Here is a 20,105-nt window from a genome sequence, read left to right on the forward strand (position 1 = left end):
TATTCCTTTTATTGTGGCTGCACCTTAATACTCTTGCACACTAAATGCGGAAACGCTTATCGCACGGCAAAATGAGACGGTAACCAATGAACACATTAAGAGCCATAAGTTTATTGGCTATCACATCATATTTTGCCGCGCGACAAGCGTTCTCGCAGTGTCTCGCAGAAGTCATAAGAATAGGGCCCTTGGATGAATAGAAAGTTACTAGTAAGTACCCGTATCAAATGCACGATGTAAACTAGGTTAAAGAATTTGACATCCCTATCTTACTGGATGCTGCTGGGTTAGAGAGTTTTGCAAAGAGCAGTGTGTGAAAGTATATTCGTCCGGTTTGTTTTATTGAAGAACTACAGGAATCTTCCCGCTAAACGCCATAATCATGAAGATGAAAGGATTAAGTTTTGCAAGCGTGATGAAGCATCCATCTGTGAGCATACCAGACTCACAGTTTATTCTGCGTTGCAGAATGTTGCGATACTCCACTCAATATCTTTTTCCTTTTTTAGCTGCTTCCATTGTATTTGTGCATAACCCTAGGAGTCTCTGGTGCGACGTACTACACATTTCGTCTAGCAGCACGTAACCCTGATGTTTCCTGGCTAAACAAAAAGGAGTCTGAACCATGGAATAGCTATAAAACTAAGCAATATAAGGTGCTGAGTGTGACAATTACTATTTCACCCCTCCAAACTTATTTTGGATGATCCATATTAGAATTCAGGATATTAGTCTATTTTGTCCTGTCTCTGGAGTCTAAAATAAAAAATGTTTGAAAAATCACATATACACATGTATATATAAATATATTAAAATGTATGTATACATACATATGTGTACAATAGGAAATTGTATATAGAATTCCATCCTGAAAAGCGATCGTCTAGTAAGCTTAGAATAATTCTAAATGTATTGATTGCTCAGAAGGCAGCTTCTATATGTGCTCATGTGCTTCTATTTGTTACAGTTCTTTGCAACAAAAGATGAAATCAGCAATGCAAAGAGTCCAGTGCCAGAATATTGAACTATAATATGTAAACTAGTATTTGTTATAGAAATAAATTGTTATATAAATTACTACCTTTAAAAATTTTCATCTCTGAACAATACTATTGTTCTTGTGATCAAACAACAGGAACATAATTAGTCTCAAATTAGTTCCAGAAGGAATATCTTCAACATCATCGAACATACATTATAATTTAATTTTTTGTTTTGTTAGTTTGAGAGAAAGTGATATTTAATAAAGTCTGTGTCGCCTATAAGCGATGCTGATATAGGAAATGCATTCTTTTCTTTTCCCCTACTAGTATAATATTAAACCAACAACCTCCTTTATCATTTTATGAAAGTTTTAGTCTTATTTTAAAGATGAACAAATTCAATGGGAATAATGATAGCAGTAACTTTCTCGTTTATCGAGTATTTCTTCCAGAAAATTTAATATTGAAAGATAGTGATTATTTATTTTTGAGTATTATTTATTTTGAGTATTAAAAACACTGTTGTTCAGTGCTTAATAACTAATTATTTTCTTTCAGTATATTAAATTTCTACAAAGGATGTAAATACAATATATTGCGAACAATATTTCGTGTTTTTACTTATATATGTACCGAAAAGAAATATTCAGACAGATTCATCGTGTCTGGAAGACTCGAGCTCTTCTTTTCGCAGGAAAGAATTCTCGGAGAAGTGTGATATCTTCAGTTAAGTCATGTGAATAATTATTATATAAGAACATACAACGATTTATTTCGAATTTCTTATGCAACTGTTACTTGCAAAATATTGATCGAAGTTAAATTGATCCTTTTTAAGGAAAATATACGTCGAGGTTAGTAACCGCTTTTCATTTTTTTTCTGCGCTAGTTCGACGTTCTTATTTACGGATCACAATTCGTATTTGTTCGTATTTGTTACAATTTGTTAGCGTGAAGTTATCGCAAAGACGATACTGTACGAATATCGCTAATACGTAATAAAATAAATATATTTCATAACATTGATAAGTTTTTATTATATAAGTCCTGAAAAAATATATATCTCATTTGCTATAATTAAAAAATAACAACTAAAAAAATTGTCATTTTGGAGTTGCTTATAGAAAAGGAAATGAAAACATCAAAAAAAAGACTTACTTTCATTCCTCTCTACTCTAATCAGTCGAAATTAAATTTCAAAATATTACAAAATTTTAATGATTTAAACTTATTTTTCTGGAAAACTGTTTTTTTTTATAATTGTATCGTCGCAAATGAGTGACATGTATTGAGCATCTCTCCATAATTTCATCGTCTTTGTCCTTGTGCAGCAAGTCCTCTTTCTAATCGCAGCTATTTCACGATGGTCTCAACATGGGAGGATTTCTATGCGAAGCATCCACCCCCTCAAGATTTGGCACAAAATGAACAGGCGTTGAAGGAATTCACCAGGAAGCATCTCGAGGCTGGTAATAAAGTTGTATTGGTGACGGTGAGTCTCAGGATTTGACAGTTGATTTGACTATGATTTTGTTTATGAAGTTCTAACTGAAATCGTGATGTTTATTTGCAGAGTGGTGGTACGACGGTACCCTTGGAACATAATACAGTGAGATTTGTAGACAATTTCAGTGCTGGTACAAGAGGCTCAGTTTCAGCGGAATACTTTTTGGAGTATGGATATGCAGTTATTTTTATGTATAGGTAATAATACTTGTATACTTCATAGCAAAGTCAGGAGTAGACTTTTAGATGATTGAAGAGAAAGAAAGACTTAAGACGAAAAAATATTTCTTTTACAATATATAATAAAAAAATAATAATAGATGACAAATAAAACATGACAACATACAAATAATGTGTATATGTTACAAACGAGCGAAATATATAGATATAAGATACAATAAAGTCAGAGTATATATATTTTTTATATTTATATAAATAATATTAATTCCTGTACAAATTTATAGGAAATGTATGTAATGTATTTATAGGAAATGTATTGTTTCAGTTAAAGTAATACTTTTTGCTTTAATTATGAAAGTGTAAATTACATATTTTATCAAAATTTTTATTGTTATATATTTCATTGTTATTTAATCTAATGCATAGCAAATGCTCAACTATGATCATAGTCATCGTTATTAGTAGCGACTAAAATAAAATATATAGAAATTTATATCGCCATTGAAATTTATACTGCTTCAAATTTTTTTATATGTAATAAGTACATACAGGATGATGTATAAACTTTTGTTTTTACATTTTCAGAGTTAAATCTTTGGAACCATTCTCGAGACACTTTATAGGTCAGAAGTTTTTAGACTTGCTTCAAGTATCAAACAATAATGAAAATTCTGTTATCACAGGTGAATTACAGAGAATAATTAACCATAATCTTTGGAATTAATCCACATTAATCAAATGTTATTATTATACTTTTTTTTGCAGTACTGCCAGAATATACGCAGAAGGTAGCAACAGTACTGCGAAAATATAGAGAGGCATTTAATAAAAAGAAATTACTGCAACTTACTTTTACAACTTTCTCTGAATATCTCTGGCTGCTGCGATCTGCTTGCCAAGCATTAGCACCTCTGGAGAATAAAGCTATATTATATTTAGCAGCAGCAGTCTCGGATTTTTACATTCCTTCCAATGAGATGGTAGATATGTTATTCACACATAAAACTTTCTCATTCATGAAATATAATGTATTCTGTTACTTTATTACTATATATATAGATTTCTGAGATTATTTTTAGATGAAAATTTTAATATAAATTTTAGAACGTCGAGGCTATAATAGTTTTTGTATTATAAGTATTTAAAGTTAGCGAATCATCGCCTAAAGTTCGTGTTTAAATATGATTGGAACTTATCTATTGCATCTGAACGCGTGAACTGTATGTGATATGATTCGCTAATTTTAAGTAACTTGTAATTCAATTATATCTTGATATTCTGATATTAGGATTTTCTCTCAAATTTCATCTCAGAAATCTACCCATGAGCGTTGTCATGGTATCTATCGGACATACACAATATTGTATACTGTGTATACAATAACATTTTTTTCAGTCAATCCATAAGATTTCCTCGAGTGGGCCACCAACTATATCTCTTCAATTAGTACCAAAGATTTTAGCTCCGTTAGTCAGTTTGTGGGTACCGAAAGCATTTGTAGTTTCATTTAAATTAGAAACCGATGAAAGCTTGCTGATTTCTAAGGCAAGAACTGCTCTTAACAAATATCATCACAACGTAAGTAATTATTATTGTAATGATATCGAATTTTTTGTAAGATAATTCTAAATTTTGAATGTCTTTTAGCTTGTAATAGCCAACATGTTGCAAACTAGAAAGCAACAAGTGATTATTGTAAGCAAGGAAACCAATTACGTTTTGTCTCTTACAAACGAACAATTAGATAATGGTGAAGAAATTGAACAATTAATTGTAAGAGATCTCATTGAAAAGCATATAAAGTAACTGTGTGGTCCAAAAAAGTTAGTTGATAAATCTGTTTCAAGTTATATAAAATATATTTTTAATTTTATATATAAAATGTGCATTTTGAAAGTAAATAATATATGATATTATAATGGGAGAGAGATATTCACAGGTTTAGTATACATATACTATTATATTATATATATATATATATATATATATCAGCATTGTAAAGCAATATAAATCATTTACAAATGTTGTTATTTAGTACAGCAGATATACATTCATATTTTTGTACAGATTACATAGCAAATAGAACGTCTGAACAGATTTACATTTTTTTATTGATTAGTGAGATATATATATTTCTTAAAATAAATATTTAATTTATATAGAAGATCTATGTGTAGAGGAGCTATGAACATTCTTTGATCTGTAGAATTATTTTTATGATCACCGTTCGTGTCAGATATTAGATTTTATATTATCTGAATGATTTTATATAATCTGAATTGTATATAAATGTCTTTATCTCTTATAAAACAAATAAAAAAAATCTTAATTTTTAAGACTAGCTAATAACATATTGATTTTATCTACGAATTGTCTGTCTGATGATCCGCATTGTGCTAGCACAAATGTGAGAGCCGAAGCGTCTTTTTGTTCGTATGCTGTTTGCGCCGCTTCGCTAAGTAAACTGCAGAATTATAGTAGATAGTTATATTGTTATATGTAAATCTTATTTACGTCTTTTTAAAAAAAAATTTTTTTTTCAAGTACTTACTTTAACTTCACTAAATACTTCACTTTGAGATCATCTTTAACTTTGACTAAATATTTCCTTGCTTCTAATTTTTCATTATACTTCAGGCATTCATCTATGAACGGCTTAAACATGGAAATTATTGAAACATTATTTCACCGCATCGATGAACAAATAAATGCATATATAATTATACACATATATAATTATATACATTCACTTGCAAAAAAACAGGCCACTAAATTTTACACAAATAATATTACACAAATAAATTTTACATACACAATTTTCTAATATTTTTTAATAGTGGTAATTCAGCGAAAAATAATTGTATTGATGAAATGAATCAAAACTCAAATTAAAGCTTGAACATTCTCTTTGATGAAAATTTGAGTTACATAAAATGTATTATAAAATGTATTCCAAAATGGCGGACATTGAAAGATAGATAAAAAAATTGTTTCTTCAAACTATTGCATTATTCATGAATTGACTGCCAGGCATAAAAATGAATGAGTTTTTAAACTCGGTTATTTCCAAACAAATCTATTTTAAACATTTTTTTAATGATTTTTTTTTTTAAACAAAGTTATATATTTTAAAGAAAGTGTTACAAAATGAATTTTTTCTTGAAAATTCAAAAAACTTAGAAACGAATTATTATAGAAAATTTTATCAAGAAGAAATTAAAGAACTTCAAGTCAATCAATAAATATTCAAGCAGAATCTTCAATCAGAAGAATCTTCAATCAGGAATGTTCAAGCTTTAATTTGAGCTTTAGTTTATCTCAATACAATTATTTTTCGAAATTTATTGATGAATTAGTGTTATCAAAAACATTAAAAATTTGTGTTAAAATTTAGTAACTCGTTTCTTTTTTTTTTTGCGCGCGCGCGCGTGTGTATGTGTGTATACAGAGTATCCCGAATTTAAATAATAAAACTTTGGGAGCATGTAGAGGATCGATGATTGCAAGAAAAAAAGGTCCTTTAGAGACATCTCGTTTTTATTTCGTTTTGGAGAAAATCACCAAAAAAAAGACAAAACGTATCTCATTTCGTACTTATTCATTATTGGCGTTCAGCAGAACACAATAGTTTTGCAACCGTTTTATGATTGTGATAGGATTATTTCTCTTGATCCAAAAAAGCATAACCCAATCAGCGCGAAGAAAACTCCCTCCAACAGTTGTAAAATAAATGTTCTACTGAACGCAGCCATTCATTTATACTGACTTATTCATGTCATTTACTTAATTTAGATATTATTCAAAATGTTAGCCTCTTGCAGCAATGTACGCACTGTATGACCAGCGTTGCAGCCAAACACTAATCTATTCAATGTAATAACTCACTGATTCAGCACTCTTCTGTCTAGAAATCGATGCGAACTGGAAATACTTTTGCACTGCCTCTGAAGCATTATCGCTGAAGTCGTATACGATAATATATTCCGTAACATATTTTGAAACAATATCCGAAATTTTCTTTTTTTTTTGTGATTTCTTTCGAAACGAAGCAAAATAAATATCTTTAAAAAATTTTCTTGATTCCCTACACTCCTAAAGTTTGGCCATTTAAATTCAGGATACTCTGTATATAGGTATACAAAAAGTGGACCTCTTAAATATCTTGAATCGTTGCTGAGAAAAGTATTTTATATAAAAGTTGTAGGGTTTAAAATAATCTATTTACTGATTTTATTAAATTGACTTTGGATGGCGCTATCGAGATTAGATGAAGATCAAATCTTTTTTTTAATGAAACACCATATTTTTTATTTCAGAATCTAATAGCTGATGTCAAGAGCTTTTCAAAATAATAAAGCTCTCTTTAATAAGTACTTTTCGAGTTATAAGACTTGGAAGTTATAATACCGTTGGCATTAAAATTATTTAAAGCCGTGATCAGACTATTACTGGTATTCATAGTCAGGTCTTATATTTAAGGCTTCTTTAAATTTATCTTTAGATTCTCTACGAATTATTTTATTGATTGCTAAGCGAAGATAAATTTAAGGAAGTCTTAAGTAAGGTCGAATTATGAATACAGGCATATGTATTGGAGATTAAAATTGAAATTAAAATTGAGATTAAAATTGATGTTCGACCAATGAGAGACCAGAACAGAGCAGGCCGAAATTGAGATTGCAGATTGAAATATAAGGCTCCGTCTATTTTTCCAATCTTCAACCTCAATTTCAATCAATAAGCTTCCAGTATTTAAGTCACATGATTAACCTCATGTGACCTCAACAAATGTATTGTGTATGTACAAAATAAGTTATAAAGGGTTATAAGAAGTACAAACACAGCACAATTAAAATGTGTGAGTGCAATTAGATACATTCAATAATTTTTGTTATGTGTAATTCTAGCTATCCGATAATCTCAATCTTAATATCAATCTCAATTTCTAATGCATAGTCTGATCATGACTTAAAGTATCGCATAGATGGCATTGCCCAATCGGATTATAATTTGTGTGTACGTGCGTGTCTTTATCTTCCTCCTCTTTTTCTTTCTTTCCCCCCTCACAGTTATCTTTTATTGCATTTATTCAAAATACTAATGCTAACTGAACAGGAGCATTTTACGTAAAAATGAATTTTTAGTACAAAAATGAAGATAAGAGATATAATCTCCAACGACCTTGATCTTAACAAATATTATCCAAGACATGACTCAAAAGATTTTAGCTATCGATTGGATACCTTGTGTAATGTTAATGCCGACGGAAACTTTCCAAACCTTATAATTTAAAAAATACTTAAAGAAAAATAACTTTATTACAATGTTTTGGAAAGCTATCAACTCCAACTATTAGATTCTGGAATCAAAAGATGTACCATTAAAAAAAATCGATGTAATCTTGAGTTAACCTTGGCGACTAAAATCAATAAATAGATCTTTTTGAACCCTACAATTTTTGTCTGATATATTTTTCTGTAAAACTTATATTTTTCAGGTAACCCAATTTTTGGAATATTGTATGTTTGTGTGTGTGTATGTGTATATGTGTGTGTGTGTGTGTGTGTGTGTGTGTGTGTGTGTGTGTGTGTGTGTGTGTGTGTGTGTGCGTGCGTGCGTGCGCGCGTGTGTAATTATATATACAAAAACAATGCATTTTGTTATTTATCGTTACCTCATAGCCAATAGGAGACTTTTTACTTTTAGAGAATTTTTCCAAATCATTCCATAAACCTTGTTCTGCTAAACACTGTATTCTTAGCCACCAATATCTGTATTAAAATATCATTTATGTAAGACAGTATACAGTTCACTAAAAATGTAAAAATTTTATTTAAAAAAATCGGTATACACTACCTCCGATCTGGTATTTTATACTCCGATCGTAACTTATCTGCCAATTTCAACTCGTTACCCAATAACAATATTCTCACGGTATCATGTAAAGGCTTTCCTATGATCGATTCGTGTAACGTATCTTCTAAAGATCTCTGATACTTCAATAATTTTATCTGTTCTTCTGTTAACGACGCATTAATATCATTACGAGCCAATCTAAAATTTTCCTGAGCCGATTGCAGTAATGCATCTCTCGACATCGTATTCTAAAAATGTACGACATAGATATTTTATTTTCTTGACTTTATATTACAAAAAAGTTTTCAATTATAAATGCAAAAAGATTGAGTACTAACTTTTCGTTGATAACTCTCGGTGATAAACCACACTGCTTGCGAATGAAAATCATCGTATTGATTATAAATATCACGCAATGTCTCTCTATTATGGCTCTGACAATATTTAATATATAATGCCATTGCTAGAGGACAATGCATTATAGACATCTGCATTAAAGATCAATTATAAAAACATAATTACCTATGCTTGAAACAAAATATTACTGCTTACTTGAAAGTCGCCAAGTGTCATGTTTTCTCTGAGATGAAGAATGACAGTATAGACTAAATCCGTATTACCGCTTTCTACGGCTTTATGCAGAGCAGCGCGTTCCTCGCCAAGTGTCAATAATAAAGGTACTTGTTGATGCGCTCGCGGTTCATAGTCAATTAACTGAAAAAGCACTAATATATAAATAGTTCTATAAATAGTTCTATAAATTATAAATAATTCTCTGCGGTAAAGTATATGATGTACAATACATTAATATAAAGATTTACTTTAATTGCCAATTGTTTTCGTCCGCAATCCGCCGCTCTTTTCGCAATTTCGCTATACGAAACACCAGGTGCGTATCCTAATTTATCAGCAATTTCTTCTGCTATTTGTTCCTTATCTAACTGCGTTTGTTTCACCTATAAAGTAGAAAAATATATTTGTTAGTATTTGCACGTAAAATTTCACCACTTCTGTATTATTTATCTTACTTTGTAGCAAGCCCAATGTGCTAATATTCTACTTTCCCCATCAATCTCAGGTAATTGCAAGTGACGTGCTATTTGTATGCTTAAATAATAATGTCTCCGTGCTACCAGTCGGTCTAATAACACTTGATTCGTGAGAATATTAAATCTAGTATCATTAAGGATTTCCATAGAAATATTTAATTGCAATAATTGTAAAAAGAAAATATGAAGAATATACAAGAAAATCCTACATAATATGTATCAACTGAATATAAAAGGATACTGCGCATATGTTAACGGAATGCCCACAGCAGGATGCCTCACTGCATTCAAGACTCTTAAAATCCGACACATTTGAACATAATATTCTGAATCTATCGTTTTACTAAATCCTTTTCCAAATTTAGCAGCCTGATAAAAATTTGACAATATTAAACAATTTGATCTCAACAAACATACGTTCTTCTCTCAATGTCCAACTTACCCTCATCAGAATTTTTTGTGTTTCAAAATCGAATTCGTGACTCGCACCGTCGATGCATGCCTTTATTGCCGAATCCAGTTTATCTTTCACTAAATCTATATAACTATCGGCCTTGTGGCTCTTCTTTTGAAATTGCTTAGAGGCTTCTAAGAGATAGGATGCAGGATCCGTCGAGTTGATTCTAAATATTCTTTGTACAACGTTTGGTACTTTCTGAATCATTTCATGGGAACTGCTCGACAACACGCGTACTCCGTCGATTTCCGTAACTAAGTGTACTGGACCATCATAATTGTATACTATAGTATCAGCCATACGTCCCACTATCATTATCGTACTGTTCCAGCTGCACACCACAGCTTCTGTGCCACACCTGCAAATATTTGTCAAATTCTAATATCGTGCTTTAAAAAGACAATAGCTAAAATAGATTGATTTTGATCCGCAGTGAGAAATAAAAGTGATAATTTTTGAGCTGTCGAATCTAATTCTGATTTTTAAGAAATTGTGATTTGTCGGAAATATTTAAGCCAGCATATGAAGCCATTAAATATACGTACTGTTTTTTGTAATTAAGATTATTAATATTATATTAATTTTCACATTTTATTGCTGATAAAAATGCTGAAAACGCTCTAATCTCTAATTATTAGAGATTATATGTCCTACTTAAATTTAAAAAAATACTAGTATCAAAAATACTAGTATCAAAAAATACTAGTATCTAAAAACAGAGCCATTTTCAATAAGAAAATTTCATTCAATTTCAAATCTTCATTATGGTACCTAAAAATATTGTTCATTTCTTGTCAAGTACATAAGGGAAAAAAAATCTTGAAATTGAGAATAACAACATTTTTAGATATTATAGTTAAGATAAATAATATAGTTCTTATAATGTCTGTTTTTAAATATTAACACTTTTTTTTACCTTTTTGATGAATTAAAACATGACCTACTAAAGATGAAAATATTATTATGTTTTAGTGGCAGAAAAACATGAATTTATATGTTCCTCAATAATAATAATTTAGAGTAAATATTTATAGTTTCATATGTTCATTTTAATCTCTAACAAATTAAAATTTTTTTTAATGTAGAATCAAATTCAGCAGCTTAAAAACAAAAAAATTATTACTTGCTACTGCGAAAACAAAAATTAGTCTATTTCATTGTTCCTTATAATTTATTAAACTTAAGAAGAATTTAAATAATTATTTTAAATAATTATCTTTACTGACCAAGCTATATTCGTTAGAGGTTCCTTCATATTTGTATAGCATTCACAATATTTCTCTCTGAAGTCTATTGAACCGATATACAAATGTCCAGTATCAGAGTAAAGCGCAATATGTCGATTGTTATTAGACGCAGCTATCGCTATTACACTATTGATCTTATTGTTGAACAAATTATTCTAAGAAACAAATTAAAGTAGTAGGATTATATATTTTTAAATGCATAATTCATGTCAAATAAATTATAATAACGTTGTGAATTATACAATATTATGCTTACAAATGAAAAAGTATTCTGATGAGACTGATGAATTACAAATATTCCTTCTCTATTTGATAAAATCACTTGTGTCTCTCTTTCGCAATGTACCATGTACCAGCAATCAATTGGACTATACCCTAGAAGTAACAATTGTGATAATAAAAATTCAATGAACATATAAATATGTTATATATTTACTTGGTATATCAGTGATTGGCCGGACTTTAGGTTCACACACGTTATTCACTAGAAATATACGATTGGTGGACGTCAAAACAGCTATCCCAGTACTGTTAGATGTTATAAAGAATTTTGCATCAACAACTTTAGTATCCTTGGCTGCCTTGAAAAAAAAAAAGATGTGTTCATAATTAAAGATTATTATCTCATAATTAACTTAAAGCTTGCAAATAATAGAAGAGAATATGAAATGAGAATCAAACATAAGCATGTCATTATAAATGTAATGTTTTAACTCTTATAAGAGAACAATGATATGGTATGTTTTTTGACTATACTAAATCTTCATCGGCCAATTGAGCAAAGGATTATCTCTGTAAGAAATTATATATACATATATACATATATACAATAGAAATAAAAATAAATATACATGAAAACAAATAAGGACAGAAAATAAAAAATGTATTAAATGAAATAAATTGAAATAAATTAAATGAAAAAAAAAACAAAAATTATAAGATATCAATAAGAGGTCATTTATTAAGGTCAGATAATTAAAAATAAGATATAAATAAAATATAAATAAAACAGTATAACGCTATGTCATAAGTGAATCAAGTTGTCAAAATATATATCCGTGATTAAAATATAAAACAAAACCATATGAGATGAAGATTTACATTTCAGCTAAGCAGACTTACATTTCCCATGCTAAAAGTATGCTGATAAGTTCCAAACATGTCGTATATGAGAACCATGCCATCATCTTGTACACACAGCAATTCTTCTTGTTGAGACCAGCCAAACGATATCAGTTGTCCACTGCTCCACTAATAGATAATTAAGCAAATAAGAAACAAAGGTAAAAATAAATAAAGTCACAAAGTCTCCAAATCAAAGAGATCTCACTTGCAATTTGGCTGTCAATTTTCCTGATGACGTATACAGCAATATTAAAGGTTTGCTGGCCCCTTGGATCTTGACGAGTTTCTTAGGATTTCTTGTTACAGCAATGGAGCCTCCATACGGCGCCGCTATTACCAAGTTGTTGTTGGAAATCTCATGTTGGAAGGATATTGGATATAATTCAAATTTGCTGAAATAAAAATCAGTAACATACTGTTAACAGTGCATTCAGCAGAGAAAGTAGCTTTGTAAGTATTGTAAAATTCTTTGATATGATGTTTATAATTTTGATATAGAATATATAGTTTATACATTTGTGCAAGTTGTAAAGCTGCTTTCTCTGCTGAATGCAGCCAATGCATCAAGCGGTTCATCAGATTATTTGTCAAAAATACAAAACTTAATCGTGTAAATACATTGTATTTGAAACGAAAAGTATGTACATAAACTTCTCAGAATATATTTACCGAAAGTATACGTCTCGTCCCAGAGGAAACCAATCGGCAGTTAGCATCGCCGACATTTTTCGATGCTATTAAGAGAGATGTTATAAATTACAATCATATAGACTCCTTGTACACTATTAAATCAGTATATGCATCAAATAGTGCAGAATAAATATTTGGTACGTTCTTATTTACACTGATCCGTCTCATAGCATCTCGCAACGGATTAGGTTAAGTGATATTATAGGTTTGTTTTTTATTGCTGCACTTTCTGAACTGGTACTACTGAATTATGTACACTGGAATGGGTATTTCCGCTGTGAAACATAGAAAGTCGTGGCACCAATTGATCAGCGCCATTTTAATTTGATCAATATAAGAGCGAATCAGAAGCTTTCAGGTGCTCATACACACTTACGTTTAGTGTTCTTTAGTGAGATGGATATGTCAGCAAGATCATCATGTGTATGTGTGTGTGGGGTTATATTTGAAAGATTATAAAAGATTACTTTGAAAGATTATAAAATCGCGTGACTGTAAAATGTGTAAAACATCAACACAAAGTGCTATGTACCTGGGTGTGGATAGAGAAATAAAAAGGGCATTTTATAGGTAAGAATTTTTGTTGAATTATTAAATATATCAATTCCTGCACATGTGTAACGATATAGGATATGAAAAGTGTTAGGGGTTCCGCACAATAAAAGGAACAGGGAACAGAGAATAAGAATTTCGACCTATCAGATATAATGGAATACACAGTTTCTGATAGGTTGAAATTCTTATTCTCTGTTCTCTGTTCCTTGTTCTTTTTATTGTGCGGAGCTCCTAAGTCTGGTTTTCTTTAGAAATTATGGCATTTAAAAAGAGGATCGGGATTAATCCAAAGGAGAAATACTCCGAGGAATTCCTGGGGGGAAAGGGCATACAACTCTTGTCTACGTTGCAAACGAATATCACACGAGATTCACTATCAAGACTCTTATTATCTTGTCCTCTCGAGCTCTTGTAAAGAATTACTCGGTTTCGCGAAAAAATCGCTACAACCACTTTCTTCTGCACCACTGACATAAATCAGCCAATCTGGTAAGGGTATTGGCCAGGACACAATCAATCATATACGATGAATTGTTTGCAATGCCGCCAGTTACAAAGCGCGAAAACAAAATCTCTATTTTACGACTAAAGGTGCTATCTTACATTCGACTGTAACAGGGGAATAATACTCGACTGTAGTTAATTGGTTCTTACATTCTGGGGATCAATTTTGTATCTTGAAATGAGATGAAAATTATAAAAGTGATCGAATTTACTAGAATACTGATTATTTCATTGATCAACACCTAGTAAATTTGCTCACTTTTTGTAATTTGTAATTTTCATCTTACTTGAAGATATAGAATCGACCCCCTGGGAGTCGATTGTGGATTTTGAAAATTAAAAAGTAAGCAAAGATTACTAAGTATTGACCAATTAAATTATGAATACTCTAGTGAATTCGCTCGCTTTTGTAATTTTCATCTCATTTGAAGATACATAATCAACCTCCTGATCCGGATTAAACTCTCGGTGGAAATTAGGTCAGTGACTGATATACACAGTGCAATAAATTGAAATGGAAATATACATTAGTATTGTTCGTTTTGTTTGCTCGGAATCGCTCCAAATGAACTCAGCGTACTTGAAATATAGGATTCCCACTAGATATACGATATTCGTCATATGACGTTCGACATTCATCGTAACAATATAGAATATAGAATGTTGGATGTCATATGACAGATCTCGTATTATACATAGCGTGAATCCTACACTTCAAGGTTCATTCGGAGCGACCCCGAGCAGCTGCCGAGAGAAAACGAACAATGCTATTTGTTTCACTTCAACTTATTGCAATGTTTCAAAGTGTAACAATAAAAAACAGACACCTTCGATCTGTTTTCTGTTCCTACACTGTTCTGACTAGACTGTTCTGGAACTCTCTTTTTCGCTTTAAACAAATATCAAACGTATATCTATCTCACTTTAAGTTCTAAAAATGTACACTAGTTCAGCCACAAAAAACAAATCTCTTATGATTATGAGGATGTGCGTTTCGAATTAAGGCCGCAGCACAGACTTTTACACAATACATAGTGCATAAGAGAATCAACCAATCAGAATTTTTCCTTTCTTTCTATTTCACGAAAGAGGAACTTTGATTGGTTGGCAAGCGTTTTGGTATAAAGTGTACAGAGCTAAAAGGCCCTCATCAAATTTCTCTCTGCTATATTGGTTATGTAGTGCTCTTTATAGAAATGTTGTAAACCATTTCTGAAATGGCATCTCTATCATGTCTCAGTCATTCTTAGATCTTGGGTTTCGCTTTAGTTGTATCTCTACACACAAAATCGTTAAAAATAGTGTTATTTATATATTTATTTATAAACGAATGTCGTTTATAACATTTATGAAACATATCTTTTTACATAACAAACAAAACATTACAACGAAGTACAAAAATATAATTTTCATAACGTAATCTGCATGCAAGCTAACTCATTTATCTCTCAAACATGATCTCGAACATATTAAATGTAATCGTAGGCGCCTCCAGTTTTATATATACTTGCTACATTTTGTGCAGATTAACTTATTTCTTATCAAGTCATGAAGATAATGAAAATTTACATACAGTATTAGGTATGTTTTTGTTAAATGATTTTAAACTGAGCGATTTCTTGTTATAGTATATTACTGTTACAAACTAAGAATAAAAAAGAAAAATATAGAAATATTTTTATTATATTTTTTGCATGTGTACATATATATATTTTTTGAGTTATAAATAATGTTTATAATAATTTTAATAAAATTAAACTTGCATATGTATAAATACCTCGATTGTTTTCAGATGACAATGCAGACAAATCTACTTTATGGTCTCTTCTAACAGATATGTTACTCATTACAACATTTATCTTTCAACACTCTATTATGACCAATGAGCTCACTAAACTTACCTTCTGTAGACTAAACATTGAATACCTTAGCAGAAGTATTTACAATGTTTGTAGTTCAGCGAGTCTTCACTTTTTAATTAATAAATGGCAGCAGACTCCTGTAACAATCTGGAAGTTGAAAACTTCCAATAAGACAATCTGGATAATATTTTCCAGTCTCCATGTATTTGCTTGGAGTATTATTTATAGTGGATGTATTATGATGGACATTGCTGAGCTCTGCGGGCTCAAGCAAATATGGTACAAAATATCTAAAAAGAATAGTCCACTGGATAGGAAATCTAGAGAGCTTTGCAGATATATGAGACATATGAGGCATCCTAGTTTTGTTGGATTTGTTATTATTTTATGGATTTATCCTGTCATGAGGTAAAATTTTAGTTAAATTTAATTTTTTCATCAGCTTCTTTTAAACCAAATAATTTACAATCCATGCTAAATAATTTTGAGCCTTTATAGAATACATTTTATGCTAATGTTTACAGATTAAAAGAAAATTTATTATTTTAAATTCTGTATTGTGTAAAAAAGTATAGAAAAACAAACAAAAAAGGTAAAATAACTTTGATAAATATGATTTTTTTACAGTGCAGATCGAGTATTATTGGGTACCATATTGACAATGTACATGGCATTATTATGGACACTAGATTTCGAAGACTATAATTATCACATTAGATATTTCAGACAGAAACAAATAGAATTATCTTAATTATACTTATATTTTTTCATCTTAATTTTTCATGCTTTAACATGTCTCTCCTAATTTACATTAATTTCAAATCATATTTATATAACAAATTAATATATAAATTTATAAATATAAATATAAATTTATAAATATAAACAAATTAATATATAAATTTATAAATATAATTTATAAATATAATATGTATAATAATATTGTATATATATAATCAGAGTTGAGAATATTACCTTAAAAAATAATATATTATTATACAGTTACTTTTCATTAAAAGTATAGTACACTCGAGTACATTCGATCATTATTAATTACACATTTTAAAAATTAATGCATTATCGATATCATTATTTGAAAAGTAATGAATTATTAATTTTTCCTTATTTTTCGGGAAATTGTTGAGTTTAGCCTCCTCATCCGAAATAGATATCATATTCTAAAATTAGACTCATTCGACGTATTTTGCACAAAACGATCGAATCTAGCGTCATCAGAAATAATCGTCGCTCTTCCTTGGTATCAACTGAGGTATCATTAAATTTGATCACTATTCAGGAAGCTTATCGTACTAATGAAGAGCAGCTATACTTGAGCACATACTCTATTATTATTTAACATATTCTCTGTTATAATTAAACTAATCTAAGTTATATAAGAAAATTTTTGTTTTTAATTAATTAAAGCACATTTATTTAATTAATTAATTAAAGAGAATATGCGTAGACATATATTTTAATCATAAATTATTCTTTGTTATAACTTAAATTGGTTTACATCGTGCACTTGATATGAGTATTAACTAGTAATTTTCTATTGAATGATCTTAATTTCAGCGCTACATTGAAACATACATGATATATGTATTTAATTAATCATTACGATATATACTGTACCAATTTAGTACATCATTCTTTAATTACATTAAAGATGAAATTAAATTAATTTAATAGAAAGTCACTAGTTAGTATTGTATCAAGTGCACGATGTAAACTAGGTCATTTAGAGCCATTTTCAAGCTCTGATTAATTTAACAGACCTAGTAATTTTGCAGAATCCCAACTGAAGAAAAAAGAAATTATAAATATAGATTTGTAATACTAACTTAGTAGCAAGGTTTCTCTCTAGCAGCTGTTTGTTAATAATCTATTTTTATGTTCAACATACTATATAAAATTACAGTTAATTATAATTAGTAAAATATGTTTAACTCTTCAGTTCACATTTTTTTCTCCGACATCACCTTCAATTGGAATCCTATAAAGTTGCTAGGCCTATTAAGTTAATCAGAGCTTCATGAAAGTGGTTCTTATATAAGAAAATTTGTGCACAAAGAAAAATTCAGTACCAACTTCACGATGCGAAAAAGGGACATCTATCTTGAAACAAGCATAATATAAGTATATACAATATGGACACTGAACTTTTTATGTAGTCCCCAATTTTTAATGCACATGCGTCGATTTTCAATCAGAAATGTGATTGCCTTCACAAGTTGAAATTGCAGCTGGATCTCCTTCCTATAAAATATAATTAATCTTTTCGTCTACAAAAGAGGCCTAGATAAAAAATACATTGCGTCTGTTGGGTTAGATAGCTACCGCCATTTTAATTCAGTATAAGTGCTCCTAACCTTATAAGTTGATGACAATAGGCTGCCAAAAATATCCATTTATTTGCCTCGCATTAGTGATCCACATATTTCTTATTTCAGAATTTATTGGAAAATAACGAAACAAAAAAAATGAATTTTCTTCTTTTTGGTGTTTCCCTTTTTTGTATACATTTTTACAACTAAATACACAACAGTTTCTCAAAAAAAGTTCTCTAAAGAGTCGAAATTAACACAGCTTTCAAGGAAAGATTAGATTAGATTAAGTTCGATACTAAATATTTACAATTAAGAATACTTACACCATAATAATAGTTTTTTTATTACACTTCGCCTTTTTGTATTGTTTTAATTTTTTTCTATATAATCTATATGTATGTATAAAGCTATGCTTGATGCATTAGATGCAATGATGAATTAAAATGGTGCTCTGATCACTTGATTCGGATAGCCAATTAGATCATACCCTTCTATGTCACATCTCTATTATCTAAGGATACGGTCAACACGATGCTGCAAATGTTTTGAAGCGTTTTTTAATTGGTCGGTTTGTAAAATTCTTTCTTCTAATTGATCCATCACATGCTTCAAAGCATTTGTAGTAAGACCACAATATAAGTATCAGTAGGGATATTCCGTGTCGGCACCTTTGATCTCCGCATCGCAATCACGTGAGCATCCACCATGTTAACATTTGGAAAATCCAGGAAAGAAAAATTCGAAAGAGGATATAATGCCCCTTAATAATAATGTAATCCTACACTAAAAAATTTTACAAAAATATAAATATTAACTAATGAACAAAAATTAATTCGAAAATATTGGGAGTAAAAAAAATTAGTTCGGTCCGTTTTTTTGTGTTCAAAAATGCATTTATTTCCAAACAAAATGAATGAACAGATCAATTAAAGTATTGTCCATCGCTGCCTACTACTTTTTCCCATCTCTCAGGCAATTTTCGAATCAATTCAATCTCGAAAAAATGACTCGTCTTTGGAGGCGAACCAATTTTGGAACCAATTTCGATTTCTGCGAAAGAAGTGAACCAGTGACTTGCCAAATCGTGCTGCATCCTTCGGAACAACCAGTAATTAGAAGGAGCAATGTCCGGAGAATACGGCGGGTGCGGTAAAACATCCCATTTGAGCATTTCCAAATATTTTTTTACGACTTTAGCGACATGAGGCCGAGCGTTGTCATGAAGAAGAATATCTTTATCATGTCTTTGCTCGTATTCCTGTTTTTCTCGCAATGCACGAATCTCGTAAACAAATCAATTAACCAACCGATCGTTCGTAATGGAATCGCCAGGATTCAGCAGCTCATAGTAAACAAGACTCTTTTGGTCCCATCAGATACAGAGCATGATCTTCGAACCATGAATGTTCCGTGATGTTGATGTTGAGGTCGATGGCAACGACCAGGCTTAGCGTAGTATTTTTTCTTCTTAGGGTTGTCGTAGAATCCACTTCTCATCTCCAGTTACAATCCGATGCAAAAAATATTTTCTCTGTTGTCTTTGAATCAGCTATTCGCAAGTGAAAAATCGCCTTTCAACGTCTCTCGGTTTCAGTTCATAAGGCATTCAATTTCCTTGTTTTTGAATCATTTCCATGGCTCTCTCAAGCGTACAGAAATGGCTTGTTTACCTCCAATGATTCTGCAAGCTCCTCTTGCGACTCTGATCTTCTTCGAGTAATGTCTCTAATTCTTTGTCTTCGAATTTTTTTGGCTGTCCAG

The 20,105-nt window shown here is 30.4% G+C and overlaps 4 protein-coding genes across 4 annotated transcripts; 3 read left to right on the plus strand and 1 right to left on the minus strand.

Annotated features, from left to right (window-relative positions):
• Positions 1-306: 306 nt before the first annotated feature.
• On the plus strand, positions 307-1,284 carry LOC105623732 (cytochrome c oxidase subunit NDUFA4). Its single transcript, XM_012205113.1, has 3 exons — positions 307-430; positions 510-656; positions 968-1,284. Exons 1-3 carry the CDS (start codon positions 383-385, stop codon positions 1,022-1,024), a joined length of 252 nt encoding a protein of 83 aa, XP_012060503.1. The 5' UTR covers positions 307-382; the 3' UTR covers positions 1,025-1,284.
• Positions 1,285-2,346: 1,062 nt separating this feature from the next.
• Positions 2,347-4,475, plus strand: LOC105623733 (phosphopantothenate--cysteine ligase). The gene is made up of 6 exons (XM_012205114.1): positions 2,347-2,475; positions 2,557-2,687; positions 3,255-3,352; positions 3,435-3,649; positions 4,065-4,247; positions 4,317-4,475. The coding sequence occupies exons 1-6, from the start codon at positions 2,347-2,349 to the stop codon at positions 4,473-4,475; spliced, it is 915 nt and encodes a 304-aa protein (XP_012060504.1).
• A 519-nt stretch (positions 4,476-4,994) lies between these two features.
• Positions 4,995-13,128, minus strand: LOC105623734 (vacuolar protein sorting-associated protein 16 homolog). Its single transcript, XM_012205115.1, has 16 exons — positions 13,073-13,128; positions 12,609-12,795; positions 12,401-12,529; positions 11,715-11,859; positions 11,535-11,653; positions 11,258-11,433; positions 10,017-10,389; positions 9,816-9,943; positions 9,554-9,698; positions 9,347-9,481; positions 9,078-9,239; positions 8,864-9,013; positions 8,526-8,773; positions 8,344-8,440; positions 5,221-5,324; positions 4,995-5,133 (listed from the first exon to the last, which is right to left on the minus strand). Exons 1-16 carry the CDS (start codon positions 13,126-13,128, stop codon positions 4,995-4,997), a joined length of 2,493 nt encoding a protein of 830 aa, XP_012060505.1.
• Positions 13,129-15,606: 2,478 nt separating this feature from the next.
• On the plus strand, positions 15,607-16,765 carry LOC105623735 (nurim homolog). Its single transcript, XM_012205116.1, has 3 exons — positions 15,607-15,733; positions 15,945-16,422; positions 16,642-16,765. The coding sequence occupies exons 1-3, from the start codon at positions 15,607-15,609 to the stop codon at positions 16,763-16,765; spliced, it is 729 nt and encodes a 242-aa protein (XP_012060506.1).
• The last annotated feature ends 3,340 nt before the right edge of the window (positions 16,766-20,105 follow it).

Source organism: Atta cephalotes (genome assembly GCF_000143395.1).
Source record: "Atta cephalotes unplaced genomic scaffold scaffold00063, whole genome shotgun sequence".
NCBI lineage: Eukaryota > Metazoa > Arthropoda > Insecta > Hymenoptera > Formicidae > Atta > Atta cephalotes.